This window comes from Myxine glutinosa, chromosome 5, assembly GCF_964187855.1.
Source record: "Myxine glutinosa chromosome 5, kmMyxGlut1.1, whole genome shotgun sequence".
Taxonomy (NCBI): Eukaryota; Metazoa; Chordata; class Myxini; order Myxiniformes; family Myxinidae; genus Myxine; species Myxine glutinosa.
Window position 1 is genome coordinate 51,968,229 of NC_136265.1, and position 20,706 is coordinate 51,988,934.

At 45.0% G+C, this 20,706-nt stretch overlaps 1 protein-coding gene across 1 annotated transcript in view; it reads right to left on the bottom strand.

The window, feature by feature from the left end:
* LOC137428616 (uncharacterized) overlaps positions 1–20,706 on the bottom strand; it is a 93,355-nt gene that overhangs the window by 70,085 nt on the left and 2,564 nt on the right. Inside the window, exons 2-5 of the mRNA XM_078777293.1 lie at positions 14,555–14,617; positions 10,870–11,013; positions 7,032–8,251; positions 3,587–3,674 (exon numbers count right to left, since the gene is read on the bottom strand). Of these exons, the coding sequence (XP_078633419.1) occupies positions 3,587–3,674; positions 7,032–8,251; positions 10,870–11,013; positions 14,555–14,617 (1,515 nt within the window). The remainder of the gene's footprint in view (positions 1–3,586; positions 3,675–7,031; positions 8,252–10,869; positions 11,014–14,554; positions 14,618–20,706) is intronic.

Genomic DNA, 20,706 nt, shown 5'->3' on the forward strand with positions numbered 1-20,706 from the left:
ACCGTGACCAGGGTGTCGGGGAGGAGCACGTAACAATTGATTAAGCTCTGTGTCCCCTTTCCTCCTTCATTCTGAATCATTGTACATTGTAAATAAATTGTGTTCTTCCTCTGATTTGACCATCCTGTCCCTTCCATCCATTGGCTTTGCATGGTACGAATAAAACTGCTCGAATCGGGTTCCAATGAAAGTAACAGTACGAGTCACGTGATACGCATACCGCTCGGGCGTACTCGATTAAGCGTGGCTTGTGTGAGGCTCGATCCCCACTTTCGTGGCAGCATGGGTTAAAGGTACATGCGAATTTGTCCCGATACCCTTTTTCACGTTTGCCCGGAAGTGGTGATTCGGCCTCGCGGACCCGAAGAGCCAGGGGGAAAAAAGGGGTTTAATCCCCCCTTTATAACAGGAATGGGCTTCGGGAGATCCGCAACAATATATATTGTTGCGGATCCTGGGTCTGTCGACGTAATAAGGAGGGGGTGAAGTCCCCGGTTCCCCTCAGACACCGGGTCCACAGGGTCGTCAGCCGTGACCAAGTGCACGCCCGACGAGTTGCGAAGCAACTTCAATCGCCAATCTCCCAGCCACGCGCCAAATGGTTACTGGTCACTACACCCAAATACCTTTGAGACACGTGGCCGGAGAAACCGGGGTTTGAAACCTCTCGCAATTTCACACCTTATTCCGATAGAGTGCGCCGAGCGTTTTGTTGCGCCGGTGACTCGCGGTCTTAACTATGCGTGATTGATGGGCCTCATTGACTAATCAAATTCGGTTTCAGACGATGCTAGGCCAATGAAGAAAAGGATGATATGAACAGGTTGAAAAGGACCAAAAAATGTACACGCCTTTTATTTACAAGGCAAAGATAAAAGGGACGAGAGGCAGTTTTTAACTTGGCAATCCTTACCTATCTAAATCCCTGACAGGCGCCTTCACACACAGACGGGAATGAATCACACACCGGTTATTCTCGTACCAGTAGAAACGTGCAGGGACTGACTCGAGGGTGGCCGCTGCTGCGCACGTGGTGCACGGATCGATCCGGAGGTGCAGCTTGGGTAAGGTCCGTGAGATGAACCGCCGCGTCCAAGTCCGCACGAGCGCCGATCCAGGTCGAGGACAATTCAGCGCAGATGATGATCCAGCACACAGGACAGCCAGCTTCAATACGAACGACGAGAGAGAGCTCAAATGACGATGGGCACGGACCTTTATTGGGTGGAATGTCCTTCTAGAAGGTTCCACGGCCTCCCATTGGCCGAGGTTGGTCACGTGGGTCATTCCCCCCCACCTCCTTCTGGAAGGTTTCACAGCCTCCCATTGGCCGAGGTTGGTCACGTGGGTCATTCCCCCCCACCTCCTTCTGGAAGGTTCCATAGCCTCCCATTGGCCGAGGTTGGTCACGTGCGGTCATTCAGCCCTGCCTCCCTCTGGAATGTTCCACAACCTCTCAATGGAAGGTTTTATGCCCCGCCTACCACTGCTGCGGTTGATCACATGGACTGTTCTTTTAGCCATGCCTCCCTGCACATGAAAACGTCTTCTTTCACCAGTACGAGAGGGTTGGAATCCTGCCTAACTCAACGCATATCTGCTTTAATTATTACACAATGGGAAGGGAGCTAATCTTTACATTTAATAAGAAATAACTGACTACTGCAGGCTACATGTTGTCATGTAATTAACCATTGGGGGTTTGCCTTTATTGCAAAACCGCAACAATATATTTCCTGGTGTGTGACGTCACCACACTGTTAAATGCGTACATTCCAGTTCCAGTACGGTAAGCTTGTGTTTTATGCGTGTTGTGTTTGCACATTTTTGGAGTAGTGTGCGCCTGTCATTTATACCATTTTTTTGAATTACGTGACTCGAGTGCATGTGTAACGCTGCGATTAAATTTTCGCACTGAACAACACCTGAATTCCAGCTAGATTGTCTTCCCTCTCCCTCAGTTTTGGGAAACCCTCCATGTTAGCATCGTGCGTGTAGTGATGTGGTTTCCATTTTGCGCGTTAACTGTGCCGCTGTAATAAGCGTAACCCTTGCAATCATGACTGGAAAGCGTCCGTGGAGTAGCAAGGTTAATAGTGCACACAAAATACAGAGGAAGGTCAGCACTATTGAAGTAAAAGTGGATGTATTAGGACAGTCTGAAAGATGTGATTGTTCAGGTGATATGAGGACCAGTGAGTGATTGCTGCATTCAAGGTGTGTATTATCTCCGAAGAACATTTGCAAAGCTGATAAGGTTATAATGATTTGCAGGTGAAATCAACTGATAATGATCAGATGACTGTAAAGGAATGCCTTCACAATAAGGGATGTTCTATGTAATGTTGAGGAGTGTTGGAGGGAAGTCATCTGTTCCTGTATGAGGGAAACTTTGCCCTCAATTTATTCATGGCCCGAAGGTTTTCAGTGTGAATAATGATGTGTCAAAAGCAAGACATAACATCATCGAAATGGCCAAGACGGTCGGCTTTGATGAGGTGGAGGAGGGTGATGTACTGATGTAGGGGAGTTGCTGGACTCGTACAAGGGAGGAGCTCTCAAATGAGGACCTTCTACTGCTGGAGAAGGAATGCCAGGTGGATCTTAAACATTATAATTTAAATAAAATAAACCACTGTAATAGTAAAAATAGACAATAAAAATGAGGATTGAGGGAGCAGTCTCTCTAACCTCTGCCTCTTATAATGGGAAATTCGTTTTAATTTACACGTTTTTTCATTCACAACACGCTCTCAGGCTGAAGGCAAGGAGCTTAGCTAAGGAGGATGACATTGGGGACTTCACGACCAGCCCGTCGTGGGCCTATAGATTCATGGCACGCACACACATCTCCCAACATCTACCCAATGACACGACTGATAAGACTGCCAAGCTTCGCCGAAAGCATGAATTGATTTTTTTCTTGAGGGTGAAAAATAGGGGTGCAGTTAATAAACGGTCGCAGTTAATACACCGGAAAATACGGTACATGTTGAGGTTGAAGACAGGTGCACGATAAACTTGTTGAAGGAAGGACAATCATACACAACTCACTATATTTCATAATTTTGAGCCATATCTGCCTTTGTTCAGCAATTATCTAAGGACCGTTTACATATCACCTTCATGGCCAATAGCAAAGGGATGGCGGGCAGGGTTACTTTCGTAACGATGATGGAACGGTGAGAAGCACACTGAACAGCAGCTTGATAACATCCTCAGACACCAGGGAGGATTTAACCCAGTAACCGACCAACATAATCATGCAAGACAATTCATAGGAGAGAAAATGGCAGAAGATGAAAGTGTGTGGTACCATCTTTTGAACAAGATTCATATAAAGGCTGCGAATGTACGGAGGTGTGACAATCTCGGGTACTTTCTTGTATCGGGTACTTTCTTGCAAGGTAAATGTTGTTTATTTCACATTGTCTCAGAAAATATTAAACATAAAGGAGTCACGTTTGTGCTGTTTTTTTTAAGGCAGGTGTCACTTGTTTAGCCTTTTGATTTTGTGCAGAGCTTCTCCTCAGTTCCCCCGCACTCCTCATTTTTCCTCACCGCTCACCCACTCATTCTTCCTCACTTGAGAGGGTGTAATCAAGTCTTTGCAGCACACATTCGGCATATTCAGTATACCTTGACTCTTCATACCCGGAAAATGGCGAGATCCACTGGAACAAGATAAGGCAAAGAGAAACCCGAGGGAAAACCCGCTGTAGCTGTGATTTGCAAATTTATCATACGGCCTTTTTCAGGGGTGAAAGACCAATCAAACCATCTTATTTTTGCATGCTGGAATTTTCGTTTCCTCCCCCCCCCCCCCCCCCCCCCCCTCCTCCCCATCCTGGCCTCTGATTAATCCATTGACCATCTTTCCAAAGATCCCTTTCCAGCCAAATAGGACTTGACTACCTGATTGGAGTCTCCCTCGTTGGGTGTGTCACGTGGTGGAACAGAGTCATATTAGGATATAAATTATCCTGCCTTCGTTTTTGGAATCCCGTTGAGGATCAAGTTCTGATGGTTTGCTCATATCTATGCATTCTGGACCGTTTCAAAATTTCCTGGAACTTGGATGAGTCTGTTCATTCAGACGACACTTCTCTACATGGTTGTAGCATCCATTTTGGGTGTTTCAGGGGTGGAATGCTTCCTCTCAAAAATCTCAAAGGAGCAATCTTGTTTTTGTAAGAAGACATTTCAAGGAACAAGTTATGAAGCTTTCTTGTCCTCAAAGTTTTGTTCCAATGCTTCTTTTTCAGGATTAATCACCATACCATGGCCACCCTCCAATTGGAGTTAATTTGTAGTAACATTGTCTGAGATGGTTTTATGATCTCAGTGAGGTTCTTTGTCACTCGCATTGGTCCAACTATCACTGGTACAATGTCAGCACTCTTCAGCTTCCAGGTACTCTCGACTTCATTTTTTCAGATCCTTGTACTTGGGCATATTCCCAATTTCTGCGTTATTTAGACTAAGGTTGTTGGGTAATGACTAGACTACGGATTTTTATGTTAAGAAAATAGGCCTTTTATGTTTTGAAAAGCGGAATTTTTTTTTTTTAATGTGAAAAAATCCCGAAATATTTTTTTCCCCCGTTTTATTCATTTTTTATTATTACCAAGTTTTTCAGAAATCAGTCAAAAAAAGAACAAAAAATGGTAAGCTTTTTCCTGCACAACATTAAGCACTCTGGGCTAGTAAACAGGTACAAAATGACGTTCAGGTACCTTTATTGCAACCGCATTGTTTGATAAGTAGAGGACTAGAAGAAATTGACAAGACCCTTTTAGGAACGGTTAAAGTAGGTGTTTGAAATCATTATCTTGGTAATGTTCTCCTTGGTGAGGCGGTGGCGGCGGTCGGTGAGGACGTTTCTGTAGACGGAGAAGGACCTTTCCACGTCGACGCTGACGATGGGGCAGTACCTCAAGAGGGGGATGTCAGCAAGCTTGACTCCAGCCGGCACACCAACCTCAGATCCGTGCTGATCTCCATCCAGGATCAAAGCCACTGTCCTCAGCACACCAATGTCGGGATTGCGCTGCAGCACCGCCTTGAACTTGGTGAGCAGGATCTCCTTACGGCAGCCTCGGATCTTTTCGAGCTCCTCCTTGGCCTGATCAAGGAGCTGGAAGGCCTTGGCCAGCTCCATGCCGGCCTCCTCCAGCTGCTTAAGGATCTTCGGGATGAACAACACGTGGGCATTTAAGAAGACCAAACTGAGCTTGATGTCCGCCTTTCCGAACAGGTCCTTGGCACTCCGGATTGCCATCGCGTCGTCATCGTTCAGCTGGTCCACAATGTCCTTGACGGCCTCGAAGTGCTCGGCGTAAAACACCGCGGCGTCGATCCACGTCCCCCACCGAGTCAGAATGGGCTCCGGGGGGGAGATAAAGATTGGGCTGCTGCTCCTTCCAAAGGACAACATGCGACGGGGCTTTGACGAACACCTTCTTCGTCGTGGCAATCAGGTCGTTGACGTCCTTGAACATTTCTCGGACTGTCTCGCAGACACGGTGGAGCGCGTGGGCAACGCAAGTCACATGCAGCAAGTCCGGGAAGAGTTCCTTCAGGGCATGGCCGGCCTTGATCATATAGGCCGCGGCGTCGCTGACGAGGACCTTGAGGCACTCCGGCTTGAAATCAGGCCAAAGATAGCGCAGCGTGTCGTTGACTGCGCGCACGATCTCCCCAGAGTTGGTCTTCTCCAGAAACATGCACTGGACGAGGTGGGGACGAAAGTACCCCTCCTTGGACAAGCGTCTCGCGATGATGTTGGCCACATATCGACCTGCCGAATCGGTCGTCTCGTCGACGGACAGCCAGATGGGCTGCTGTCCGAGGTCGGCACGGAACCCCGCCAAGGCCTCGTCGTAGCACTTGTCGAGGTAGTGCTTTTGAATCCAGCTTTCATCGGGGATCTGGAGAGTGATGTGCTTCTCCAGGAACGACCGGAGGGCAGGGTTTTCCAATTTCGACCATGGGATGCCAGCGGCCGGCATGGCCTGGCACAGCTCCTGAGCCACGACGTCGCACTTGTGCCTCTTTCCGCCACCAAAGTCCTCCATGGTGCCTTGCGTGACCGTCCTCTTCTTCTTCAAGGCCAAGTTGTTCTTGTGGCGGTCTCCTCGGACATGTTGGGCCAGCTCAGACTACTGCTTCGCCCGGAAAGTCTTTTCACAAGCTCGACAGAAAGCCGTGTCACTCGACACGTACTTGAAGGTGGCCCCATCGCCGCCAGCGTTGAATTCCTTCAGCCACTTGTAACGAAGAGCAGCACTCATCTTGATAGGAGACTTGTTCACACTTTGTGTACACTCTCTCACTGTAGTACACCGCCTCACTGCTGTACACGCTGGGGACGCAACGCACGCAAGTGGACGCAACATTTTGTTTTTGAGATCGATCGCAGTTAAAAATTTCGAAAATTTCCCTAATCTTTTTTAGCATTGCCAGACATTTTCGACCAAAAAGGGCATTTTATTTTATTTTTCCCGAAAAAGGGCGAAATATTTTTTTTCTCCGAAAATAGCAAAATATTTTTTTTGCGCGCAAAAAAGCGGTTTTATGTGAAAAAATATTTTTTGTTTTTTCACATAAAAATCCGATGTGCAGTAATGACACTTCGATGAGCAATGCCATGTTGTCCTTTGTGTATGTATTTACTATGTCCAGCTAAAATGCTTTCTTTTCTATGTTCACACTTGATGGCATGGTCATGTCGTACACAAGCACTTTGTCCTTGTTTTCAACAATCGTTTTGAGACGATTCCATGATTTTTATGAGACCGGGATATTAAACTCATTGCAGTTGTGCCAATGGGTTACTCCACAAAAACAGTGCCTTTGTGTGTTCACCTGTTCTGGCATGAGGTTTTTTTTTTTACATCCCAAGAGGTGATGGTGCTTTCTGTTTCTACTTTGCAGAACCGACACCGACATAAGCGACAATTTACTCAATCCTGCCATCTTCTTGAAGCTCATTGTACAATGTTGTTGGTCTCAGATATTTATTATGACACGTTCTCCATCCCAGTGAAGTTTTTTTTTGATGTTCCTGCATGTATTTTTTGATGTCGAGATAAATGTGATGAACAAGCAAAACCCTTGTTGCAGTGACAACATATGTAGGGCTTCTCTCCTGTGTGTATTCTTTGATGCCGTTTCAACTTGGAGACATCAATAAACCCCTTGTTGCATTCGGTGCACTGATAGGGCTTCTCTCCAGTGTGAATATTTTCGTGAGAATGTAAAGTTGATGAAGAAGTAAAGTTCTTGTTGCACACAGAACAATGAAAGGGTTTCTCTCCCGTGTGGATACTGTGATGTTCACGTAAATTTGATGATTGCTTAAATGATTTGCCACATTGTGAACACTTGTAAGGCTTCTCTCCCGTGTGGATTCTGTGATGTTGATGTAAATTTGATAATTGAATAAATGCCTTGCCGCATAGTGAACACTTGTAGGGTTTCTCCCCTGTGTGTATTTTGTTATGTATATATAAATACGAAGAAGACGCAAATGCCTTGCAGCACACAGGACACTTGTAAGGTCTCTCTCCCGTGTGGATTATGTGATGTTTCCGTAAATTTGTTGACTGATTAAATGCCTTCCCACATTGTGAACACTTGTAGGGTTTCTCTCCTGTGTGGATTCTTTGATGAACTTTCAAATACTTGTTCGTGGTAAAATCCTTATCGCACACAGAACACTTGAAATGCCTTTCGCCTGTGTGTATTCTTTGATGTACTTTCAAATACTTGGTCGTGGTAAAATCCTTATTGCAAATAGAACACTTAATTGGATTCTTCTTCTCTCCCACGTGTATTTTTTGATGTTGAGATAAAGATGATGAAGAAGTAAACGCCTTGCTGCAAAGGGAACACTTGTAAGGCTTCTCTCCTGCGTGTTTTCCTTTATGATGCTTCAAAGATGATAACTGAGAAAATTCCTTGCTACACACAGTACACTTGTGTGGCATCTCACGTTTGTGTAACGTTTGACATCTCTTTAAAGATTTTAATGAACTAAACGTTTTCTGGCAAACAGAACACTTGTGCGGCTTCTCCTTCCTTTCAGTTTTCTTTAATGTCGTAATACAATTCTTGTTCTTGGTTCGTACACGGCTATATCGGTTGACTTCCTTATAAGAAATCTGTGTGATGTTCTGATTGAAAGAAACCTCTGTGTCAAACAACTCTGAACATGACTTGGAACATGAAACCATTCTCATTTGTTTATCTGCAAAGACAATTCAGAAAGGCATAAATAAATCACTATTATTGTTAAACATACAACAATAAAAAATGCATAATGTACTCTATTTTGATCTAAGATTTGGTCTACAGTCACGTGAAAAAGTAAGTACACCCCATGTAAAGTTGTGACTTTTTCAACATATTTCAACATACAGCTATTTGATCTTCATTTCAACAATATTGATAGATAAAGGTGATATAATATAACAAATATCATGAAACATTTACATTTTGTAGTCCATTGTATAATTTAAATAAACATAAATGCAAATTTCGCATGTGGAAAAAGTAAGTACACCCCTACATTTATCACTACTTCAAATACCTAAAATTAGAATCAGGTGCACCAGCTCAGGTGCAAATGATTAGAACATCGTTAGAGAGGATCTTGGAGGAATCTGTCTTATTTAAACCTCAGACATTTAGTTTGGTTTGCTCTTTGTTGTTGAAGTGTGCGGCGTCACCATGCCTAGATCAAAAGAGCTTTCTGATGCCTTCAGAAAGAAGGTTATAGATACCTACGAGTCTGGGAAGGGATTTTAAAAGATCTCCAAACAATTTGAAATCAATCATTCGACTGTTCGGAAGATCATCTACAAGTGGAGAAGATTCCAAACAACTACCAACTTGTTCAGGCCAGGCCGCCCCAGCAAGTTCAGCCCGAGAGCAGACCGCAAGATGCTGAAAGAAGTCTCTAAGAACCCCAGAATGTCATCACGGGACCTATAGGTAGCTCTTGCCACTGTTGATGTCAAAGTGCACGAGTCTACCATTAGAAAGAGGCTGCACAAATTTGATCTAAATGGGAGGTGTGCCAGGAGGAAACCTTTGCTGTCCAGAAAGAACATCAGGGCAAGACTAAAGTTTGCCAATGAACACCTAGGCAAAGACCAGCACTTCTGGAACAATGTGCTCTGGACAGATGAGTCAAAGGTAGAGCTATTTGGCCACAGTACCAGAAGACATGTTTGGCGAAAACCAAAGACATTATTTGATCACAAGAATCTGATACCAACTGTAAAGCATGGTGGTGGAAATATTATGGTTTGGGGCAGCTTTGGTGCATCAGGGCCTGGGCAGCTCACCATCATAGAATCCACTATGAATTCTTCATTGTACCAGAGGATGCTTGAGGATAATGTGAGGCCATCTGTCGGAAAGTTGAAGGTCAACTGAAGGTGGACCTTGCAACATGACAATGACCCTAAACATACCAGTAAATCCACCAAGGAATGGCTGAAAAGAAAGAAATGGAGGGTTCTGGAATGGCCAAGTCAAAGCCCGGATCTAAATCCCATCGAGATGTTGTGGGGGGATTTGGAACGAGCTGTGCATGCAAGAAACCCCTCAAACATCACAAAGCTGACAGAATTCTGCATGGAGGAGTGGGCAAAAATTTCTCCCAGTCGATGTCAGAGACTGGTAGACAGTTATAAGAAACGCCCACTTGAGGTTGTTTCTGCCAAAGGGGGCAATACCACGGATTAGAGCCAAGGGTGTACTTACTTTTTCCACATGCGAAATTTGCATTCATGTTTATTTAAATTATACAATGGACGACAAAATGTAAATGTTTCATGATATTTGTTGTATTATATCACCTTTATCTATCAATATTGTTGAAATGAAGATGAAATAGCTGGATGTTGAAATATGTACAAAAAGTCTAAACTTTACATGGGGTGTACTTACTTTTTCACGTGACTGTAAATCTGTACTCATCTCCCACAATGCAGAAGCTAAATCGGAAGAGTTCGCATATTTGCGGAAGATGGCGTAAAATAAATTTTTCCCCAATAACTCACTTGGTTGTTCTATCTGTGTGCTTTCACTGGTGGACATGAAAGATGAATTACATAATTTCCATTGCAAGGAATATCAATGCAGGAGGAGGCCATTTATATCAGGCCCAAATCCTGTGCTCATATTACCAACTTATGGTTGTTTGTCCATGCTCTATCCTTTTTAAATGCGCAGTGTTAAGCAAGAAAGCAGCAAGTACAACCATTTAAAACTTTGGTATGACTCGTCCAAGGTTCAAAGCGCCAACCTCCAGACTCAGAGCGGATTCTCTTTAACCATTATGCCACCGAGTCTGGTGGAAAGGAGACCATGAAGCCCATTTTCAAAAAAAGACCAAAGTGTGCCAGAGCGCATGATCCCCCACAAAACAAAGGTCAAAATACTTGTAGCCAGGATTATTCGCCACAATGGAAAGTCAGCCCAGTGATAGGCTTGGAAAACAATGAAAAAGCCAGACTCTTTCATCGTTATTTTAAAAGAACTCTTGCAGGGGTGCCATATGTTGCCCGGTGCTGTTCTGATGCTGTTGGTATTTTGAAGAAATGAATTACTTTTTTTTTTGTGGAGGTCTAAAACACTTACACACACACACACCCACTACGAGATTTCTCTCTCTGCCCTGCTGTCAGCGTTTCCCCTTTCTCCTGCAGTTTCCTTTGCTATGTTGTGCCCTGATCTGTTCTGCCATAGCTCTTCCATGAGCACAGACCTTGTATATAAAAAAAACAAAATTAAGCATTTCATCGTTAAGCTAACAAAATAAATAGAGCTGCGTGCTTTGTGCAAGCCTTTGCTTACCTTCAAGCAGCTGAGGAGCATTCTTCAGCTGCAGGGAAGGAGAATCACAAGGTTCCTGCTTTACACACTCATTGCTCAAATCATCATGTGAACTCTGATATAACTCACTTTGAAAAATTTCCATCTTCACTGGATGAACCAGACCTGCAAACAATGTAATCTTGTGTCATTTCAGGAAAGAGCCACAATTCATTTCATACAACTTTTTAAAAACGATTTTGAAATGAAACGGTCAAACCTCCAACATAATAAACAATAAAACAAGAAGACGTCATGCGTAGCACGATACTTGCAAAATCCCACCCCCCCCCCCCCCAAGTTTTCCATTGATACAGCAAATTGTCCATTTCATGAAGATTAAAATTTACAATCTTGATCAAAGCTCGGGTCAACAGGATGAAAATTGCCGATTTTTCAGATGAAAAATGATGATTTTGGAAGGTTGACCTTGAGTTGACCTTTGACCTTTTGACCTCAAAACTAGTTAGTTTCCCTATTTAGTGACTCGATGTGCAAATGCTGTTCAATTTCCAAGTCAATCGGATGAAAATTGAGGATATTAAAAATTTGGCCTATGTTGACCTCAAAAATAGATGGTGGTTGAATTCAGTGACCATATATATAAATCCTCTAAGAAGGTCAAGTCAATCAAATAAAAATTGGTGATTTTAGATATTTGGCCTATGTTGACCTTTTGGCCTGTGTTTACCTAAAATATAACACGTGGTTGAATTCAGTGACCAGATATGCAAGTCCTCTTCAAATTTCAAGTCAATTGGATGAAAATTGAGGATTTTAGAAATTTGGCCTATGTTGACCTTTTGGCCTATGTTCACCTAAAATATAATTTGTGGTTGAATTCAGTGACCAGATATGCAAGTCCTCTTCAAATTTCAAGTCAATCGGAGGAAAATTGAGGATTTTAGAAATTTGGCCTATGTTGACCATTTGGCCGATGTTGACCTCAAAAATACTTGGTGGTTGAATTCAGTGACCAGATATGTAAGTCATCTTCAAATTTCAAGTCAATTGGATGAAAATTGAGGATTTTAGAAATTTGGCCTATGTTGACCTTTTGGCCTATGTTGACCTCAAAAATACTTGGTGGTTGAATTCAGTGACTAGATATGCAAGTGCTCTTCAAATTTCAAGTCAATCGGATGAAAATTGAGGATTATAGAAATTTAGCAAAGTTGGTGACCTTTGGCCTATGTTGACCTTTTGACCGATTGACCCCAAAAACAATAGGCTTCTTGCTTTTGACCAACTCTACCATTTGGTGAAGTTTCGTGAAGATCGGTTGAAAATTGTGACCTGTAGGCCGGTGACAAACAGACAAACAAAGACAGACAGAACCACAAACACAACCGACCAATATACTTGAAAAATCTTCGATTTTGCAAGTAATAATAAAAATGTTTGGCAACTAAAATGTTGTGCTTCAAATGCAAAATGCACTTCATTTCAACAAACATCGAGCAAAAAATTAAAACAAAAAAGGAATGATATTAAATATTGTTACGGAACCCGACGTCGGCCTCGGTTCCCGTTATCGAGGGGGGATTAAGCCCCTCGTCTGTTACTGACCGACGTGGTCCCGGGGGTATGATGCCACGCCCTGTCGGCGCTGGGTAGGGTTTTAGGCCCACAAGTCCTATGACCTAAATACCAGCGCTTCCCGGTACGCGAAGGAACACCCCCCGCTCACGGCCGCAGCGTAATGGATGTTGCGCCGAGCGAAGCGAACTGTGGCGTGAGCCGTTTACCAAGACTAGACCCGATTCCTTAAACGTTGGCCAAATCGTGCCACCGGTATTCAATTGGGAAATCACCAAAACGACAAGGATGTGAAGAAGAAGACGACGAAGGCAAAAGGGTTGGAAATGCTACTATATTTATTACTATTATTTACACAATGAAAGGAACCAAGGAGAAGGAAGGATAATAAAGTAAAAACAGAAGAAGAAGAAGCGGACACAGTGCACCTTAGCTTACCTATGCAGTCTTAATTAATACCCCAGGACAAGACACACAAAACAGACTACGAGCAAACTCACACGAATGGGGAAATTATTGCAGGCAGGAATGAAAGGACTGGAAGGAGAGGAACGCTCCACTCGAACCGGAGCACGGTCGGCCCGGGAGTCAGCAGCCGCCGCCCTTCCTCGATCGGCACGTTCAGCAGCCGCCGTCAACGCCCTAGCTGCGGTCGTGCGGGCTGCCGCGATACGAGCACCCTGGCGGAGTCAAAGCTGCGTGGCTCCAAGCTGGTGGTGGTGGATTTCAAGGCTGATGCTCATCTGCCGCTTCTCTGGCTCATCTCAGGACGCGTCTCCCGTCTCTCCCTGAAGCTCGTCTGAGGTGGGGGCCTCGTGGTGCGGGTTATATATGCCCCTCCCTCTAACCTTTTTGAACCTCCCCGATCGTTCTTTCTCCGCCCGCTCAAGCCAAACCCCTTTGGCTGGGTTGGTTGAGCGGGGCCGACTCACTCCTCCTTTCTATGACGAGGTGGAGACACGCCTTTCTTCTCCGAGCCGGAGCACATGGCAATGGCGGCGAATGCAGTTGGCAATCGAGGCTTTGGGAATGGGGCTTTGGGAATGAAAGGGGATCTACCTTATTTCATTTGGTGCAATGGAGAATGTCAACTAGTGGGAACAGAGCCTTAACCTACATAGAATAAGGAGATAACTGTAAAAGAAGGATATATGATTGGCTACGTGTGGTATATGAAATAACTAGGAGGACGCCCTTTGATCTTTTACACTTGGAGGTATTTACAACAATTCATTACATTTTACAGAGGGTGATATTTACACAACAATTTACACAACAATTTCTCAAATCCACAACAATATCAAGAAAAACAAAAATCCAGATTTTGAAAGATTTCAGTAATCACAACAAGAGCAAGAACAAGGAAACAAACGCACGGGGAAGTAGAACGGCACTTGGGAGAGAGCATGCTGCTGGCAGGCTGAACAGTTTACGTTTTGTATCCCACTGAAAGGTCAGACCTGGATCCGGCATGAACCAAAATCTAATCGGCTTGTTCTTGTCACTTACCCAAGTCATCCACCAAGTTTTGTAATAACTAGTCGATAACTTTTTTAAATATCATGTTATATATCGCTTTTCGCCCGATCCCTCAATGGTGAAGAATCATTTTAAGCTAGAGCAATGCGACCGAGTCACCAATATGCCTCCGCCTATTACCTGTTCTTTGTTCTGTTCTCAGCATCACATTTTTACCAGACATGACAGGTCTCTACTGTAGACCCCCTTAGATCCCAATTTTTTTAATGTCATGAACAAACTTTGGTACACCACACCACAGGTCCAAGTGGGATGGGTGTCGTTTAGGAGACACCATCTCCTTACTGAATGGGTGTTGGCTCTCTACGGAAGCTCATCCACCCTTTGCCAGGTGTTGTTTTTGGTCCTGGCAGGGTGTCACAGACACCCTCCCCACTATCAAAGCCAGTGAGGGATGTTTGTTTAGTCGTCGACAACTCGACCATGCGGCAGGTAGCACTAGGTTAATGTTACCAGTGGCAGTCCCAAAAGACTGCCATGACCTGAATAGTGAATATCATAACTGAAAGACTGACCTGGCTTACCCTGGATTATAACATTATTACCATAAGCAATTAAGCTACATCAACAATGTGTTTGTGGTGCAAACCTTCATCTTGAGGGAACGAATCATTGACAAACTCGGACTTCACCTTCACTTTAACCATGAAATCTGAAAGAAAAACAATCCATTTATAAATTAAAAAACACAAAATTTTAAATGCTGAAATGTTATAAATTTATGAAAAACCTTCATCACAACATATTAACAACAAAAACTCGCTTCACAAATCTCAAAAATTTATATTTTATGCTAAAGGCTACAGTTACGGACTGCATCATCCTCACTAAGACCACGTCTTTTTTTTATAAATTGGCTCAGGCTTGTAATAGAGCTGACACACCTGGAAACAAAAAAACAACTTGAGAGAAGTGAAGAGAAGGAAAAATAATCAGAGTTTTTGAGGAACTGGAAAATTTTCGTGTTGAAAAGGGGAGGTGATAACTGTTTGGAAAGATATGAGAAGATAAAGAGTTCCAGAGCACAGTGGAAAGAGGGGAAAGGAACAAAGATCATAGCGGCCCACCCCTGAGTTACCAACGCCACACAATCATCACGTGACGTCATGGACTGCCAAGTATTTTATGGTCTTACTGATGGTGGAGGTATACAAGTAAGCAGTTCTCAGGACAGAAACCACAGTCATAACTATAGAACAAGAACAACACTCTTCGACGTCACGACGTCGACTGATATGCCTCCTCCCACATTATTACATCATTATAATACTTGAACCAAGTTTGTTTTAAATCCATTCAGCTGTTCTCAAGTTATCACATTTTTACCTGACATGACCGCTGACCTTTGACCTCTTGACCCCAAATTTAATCAGTTCATGTTTTGATAATTATACATACCTGTACCAAGTTTTAATTGAAATTCCTTCAGCTGTTCACAGGGTATCACATTTCTACCTGACATGACCTCTGACCTTTGACCTCGGGACCCCAAAATCTAATCAGTTAATCTTTACTTCATTATACATAACTGTACCAAGTTTGAATCAGATCCCTTTATCCATTCTCAAGTTATAGACCAATTACAGACTTTGACCTTTGACCTCTTGACCCCAAAATGTAACCAATCAATCTTTACATCATTATACATGTGTGTACCAAGTTTGAATTAGATCACTTCAGCCGTTCTCTAGCTATAGACTAATTACAGACTTTGACCCTTGACCTCTAGACTCTGAATTATAATCAGTTCACCTTTACATCATTATACACACCTGTACCAAGTTTGAATTCGATCACTTCAGCTGTTCTCAAGCTATAGATTAATTAGGACGTTGACCTTTGAAGTTTGCCCCCAAAATCTAATCAGTTAATCGTTACATCATTATACATACCTGTACCAAGTTTGAATTAGATCATTTCAGCCGTTCTCAAGTTATGACCTTTGACCTCTTGACCCCAAAAGCTAATCAGTGCATGTTTCCATCATTGTACATACCTGCACCAAATTTGACTAGTGATCCCTTCAGCAGTTCTCAAGTTATCGCGGTAACGAAAACCTATCACAGACGGACGGACGGACGGACTGACAACCGAAAACATAATGCCTCCGGTGACTTCGTCGGCGGAGGCATAAAAAGGAAAGAGATCCTTCATTACGGCATAATTCAAAGAAGTTGAGTTTTGAGGTGGGATTGGGAGAGTTTATAAGTCAGATTGTGTTCGACTCAACTCTGGCAAGTAAATATGAAGAGCATCAACTTTCCTATATGTGAGGGCAGTTCTCCATATATATTATAAGGATGAATCAATCCTTTGTAGTTTGTATAATCGGAGAACTGGTCAGGCAAGAAGAATCTTCAACATCTGAAGAGGACTCCCAGTTTCTTGAGGCAGCCTTAGCTATTTGTACAATGTGAGGTTTCCAAGATAGATTTGATGTTATCGGTAGTTATCCCAAGTATGTTCACTGTATCAAATAGCACCATTGTAGAGCCTTCACGTGAGATGGGAAAATGGAGAAGAGAAGAAGGGAAATAGGAAGAATTTTAAGCTTAACTTGATTACATTTTCCCAATGAGAAATCCTGGCCAAATCAGAATTTCTAACTCAGGTAGTTGTGATGAAACGAGATATAGATCGAGCAAGAGAAGATGGAGCAGAAGTGAAAAACGTCGAGGAATGTAAGGTTGAGTAGTCAGTAGACAAATGTATTTGGTTATTTGTAGAAGAAAGAAGAATGTAGGAGACAGGACAGAAGCATGAGGGACACCGCTGTTGGAAGGGAAGGAGCGAGATGTTGAATAGGGTGGTCCAAAAATGCAAAAAAATCACTTCTTTATCTGGATTTTGATGCTCTATTGGATTATTGTTAGAAATGGTCTAAATCATTCACCCAAAAAATATTTTGCATCTGAGTCATCTATGAACTCATACACACTCAACATATAAATTTGTCATTTTGGTCAATTTTAATGACTTACAAAGACTTTAGAAATATTTTTTCCCTAAATAATGTCATTGATGGTACATACCCCTGTGAAGTCCTCATGGTCGAAACATGAGTCAGACATGTATGAACATGTTTCAAACATGTTTCAAGCATTGTCAAACATGTTTCGACCATGATGATTTCACACTCACAGGCGCAATGCGCATGCAAAAAGTCATGAACCACAAAATGGCTTAGTACAATAGTGCATGTACTTTTTCCACCTAGGTTGCTATTGGATTGTTCTCATTTAGCCAAATTTGGTGAAAAACGCCATATTTCAATTGAAGTGTGTATGAGTTTCTAGATGGAATTGAGCGAAAATATTTGGTGGGTGAATGTTTTTGACCATTTCTAACAATAATCCAGTAGAGCATCAAAATCGGAGAGATCGATGTTTTTTGGACCACCCTAATGTTGAACCATCAACACATACGAGATGATAGAATGGAGGGAGAGAGGGGGATAGAGAGAGAGAGGGGGGAGGGGGGAGGGAGAGGGAGAGAGAAGGGGAGAGAGAGAGGAGGGGAGAGGGAGAGAGATGGGGGGGAGAGAGAGAGGGGGGGGGGAGAGAGAGGGAGAGGGAGAGAGAGGGGGAGAGAGAGAGAGGAGGGGAGAGAGAGAGAGAATGGGGGGAGAGAGAGAGAGGGGAGGGAGAGGGAGAGAGGGAGAGAGAGAGAGGAGGGGGGAGGGAGAGGGAGAGAGAGGGGGATATAGAGAGAGGAGGGGAGAGGGAGAGAGAAGGGGGGGAGAGAGAGAGGGGAGGGAGAGGGAGAGGGAGAGAGGGAGAGGGAGAGAGAAGGGGAGAGAGAGAGGGGGGGGAGAGAGAGAGGGGGGGGGGATAGAGAGAGAGGGGGAGACAGAGAGGGAGAGAGGAGGGGGGGGAGAGAGAGAGAGAAGGGGAGAGGGAGAGGGAGAGGGAGAGAGAGGGAGAGAGAAGGGTAAAGAGAGAGAGAGAGAGGAGGAGAGGGACACAGAGAGGAGGGGAGAGGGAGAGGGAGAGAGAAGGGGAGAGAGAGAGACAGAAGGGGAGAGAGAGAGGGGGGGTGGGAGAGAGAGCAAGGGGAAGAGAGGGGGATGGAGAGAGAGGGGAGAGGGAGAGAGAGGGGAGAGGGAGAGAGAGGGGGGGAGAGAGAGAGAGCGGAGGGGAGCGAGAGAGAGAGGAGGGGAGCGAGAGAGAGAGAGAGGGGGGGAGCGAGAGAGAGAGAGAGAGAGAGAGAGAGAGAGAGGGGAAGCGAGAGAGGCAGGGGAGGGAGAGAGAGGTGGAAAGAGAGAGAGGGCGGAGAGGGGGGAGAGGGAGGGAGAGAGAGAGGGGGAGAGGAACAGAGAGAGGGGAGAGGGAGAGGAGGGAGAGGGAGAGAGGGGAGAGGGAGGAGAGGGGAGAGGGAGAGGGGGGAGAGGAACAGAGAGAGAGGCGAGAGGAACAGAGAGAGAGGCGAGAGGAACAGAGAGAGAGGCGAGAACAGAGAGAGAGGCGAGAGGAACAGAGAGAGAGGCGAGAGGAACAGAGAGAGAGGCGAGAGGAACAGAGAGAGAGGCGAGAGGAACAGAGAGAGAGGCGAGAGGAACAGAGAGAGAGGCGAGAGGAACAGAGAGAGAGAGGAGAGGAACAGAGAGAGAGGCGAGAGGAACAGAGAGAGAGGCGAGAGGAACAGAGAGAGAGAGATAGGAGCGAGAGAGAGAGAGATAGGAGCGAGAGAGAGAGATAGGAGCGAGAGAGAGAGAGATAGGAGCGAGAGAGAGAGAGAGATAGGAGCGAGAGAGAGATAGGAGCGAGAGAGAGATAGGAGCGAGAGAGAGAGAGATAGGAGCGAGAGAGAGAGATAGGAGCGAGAGAGAGAGAGATAGGAGCGAGAGAGAGAGAGATAGGAGCGAGAGAGAGAGAGATAGGAGCGAGAGAGAGAGAGATAGAGAGATAGAGAGATAGAGATAGATAGATAGAGAGAGAGAGAGGAGAGAGAGGGGGGAGAGAGAGAGGGGGGAGAAAGAGGGGGAGGGGGGAGAAAGAGGGGGAGGGGGAGAGAGAGGGGGAGGCAGAGAGAGAGAGAGAGAGAGAGAGATGGAAATGACAGAGCACAGTGAAGAAGGAAAACCAAAACAGGGAAGCTTGGAGACCAAACCTCGATGTCACACAATGTCAAAAGCCTTCGGCATATCAAGGACTACAACAAATGATTCTCCAAAATCTCTCAGAGAAGAACAGACCTTCATGATATATCTTTTCCTATACTAGGGCATTGCCCGTACTATATCTATATCTAAAATTATATCCCCCCCCTCTATTTACATGAAATGGTTTGGTCCAAAGCGAACGGCTTGCGAGTACGGTGACAATCCCCCCCCTCTATTTACATGCAATGGTTTGGTCCAAAGCGAACGGCTTCCGGAGTTTGGTAAAGAAATCGCCATCGCGTGCACAAACGCGCAGGAAAGCGAATGAATCGCAAATTCGGTTTTATTAGTTTTAAAACATAGTTTAACGCCAACATAGTTTGCAAACGTGAAATAAATGAATACGCTCTCAAATGTGCCATCCGAGGCAGAGTGTGTCCTCCACGTTCGGCACACGCGATCGTTCGCTGCTCTCTGATTGGTTGAATCGTTTTTTGGACATAGCTCGGTAAGTAATTGTCCGATTAATATGAAACCTTGAAAAGGCACATCCTCGGGTCCCCAGCAATATACCTGGCAAGTTAAAAGTATATCGGACCCGTGGTTGTCGAGAAACAGCGGTCACAGACAAACAGACGTACAGACGTACAGAGATTACTGGAATTATAGATAGATTACTGGTAGATCCCACCTTCCCTTGCAAAAGCCATATTGATGGTCAGAGAGAAGACTGAGATTCAAGATTCTTGAGGAAACGAGAATTGAGAAGACATTGAAAGACTTTGGAAATTTAAAGAGAGGAAAAGGACAATAGTTGGAGAGGTTAGAATGATCACCCTTCTTTAGAATAGGCTAGACTAATGTAGGTTTCCAGGAAAGAGGAAAAGTTTTAGTTTTTAAAAAGAAGCAAAATGAACGAGCAAGTACAGGTGCAAGTTCTGAAGTACACTACTCCGAGATCCGAAGAGGAATGCCACCCAGTCCGTATGCCTTGAAGCCACCCAGTCAGTATGCCTTGAAGCCACCCAGTCCGTATACCTTGAAGCCACCCAGTCAGTATGCCTTGAAGCCACCCGGTCCGTATGCCTTGAGGCCACCCGGTCCGTATGCCTTGAGGCCACCCGGTCCGTATGCCTTGAAGTCACCCGGTCCGTATGCCTTGAAGCCACCCGGTCCGTATGCCTTGAAGCCACCCGGTCCGTATGCCTTGAAGCCACCCGGTCCGTATGCCTTGAAGCCACCCGGTCCGTATGCCTTGAAGCCACCCGGTCCGTATGCCTTGAAGCCACCCGGTCCGTATGCCTTGAAGCCACCCGGTCCGTATGCCTTGAAGCCACCCGGTCCGTATGCCTTGAAGCCACCCGGTCCGTATGCCTTGAAGCCACCCGGTCCGTATGCCTTGAAGCCACCCGGTCCGTATGCCTTGAAGCCACCCGGTCCGTATGCCTTGAAGCCACCCGGTCCGTATGCCTTGAAGCCACCCGGTCCGTATGCCTTGAAGCCACCCGGTCCGTATGCCTTGAAGCCACCCGGTCCGTATGCCTTGAAGCCACCCGGTCCGTATGCCTTGAAGCCACCCGGTCCGTATGCCTTGAAGCCACCCGGTCCGTCTGCCTTGAAGCCACCCGGTCCATCTGCCT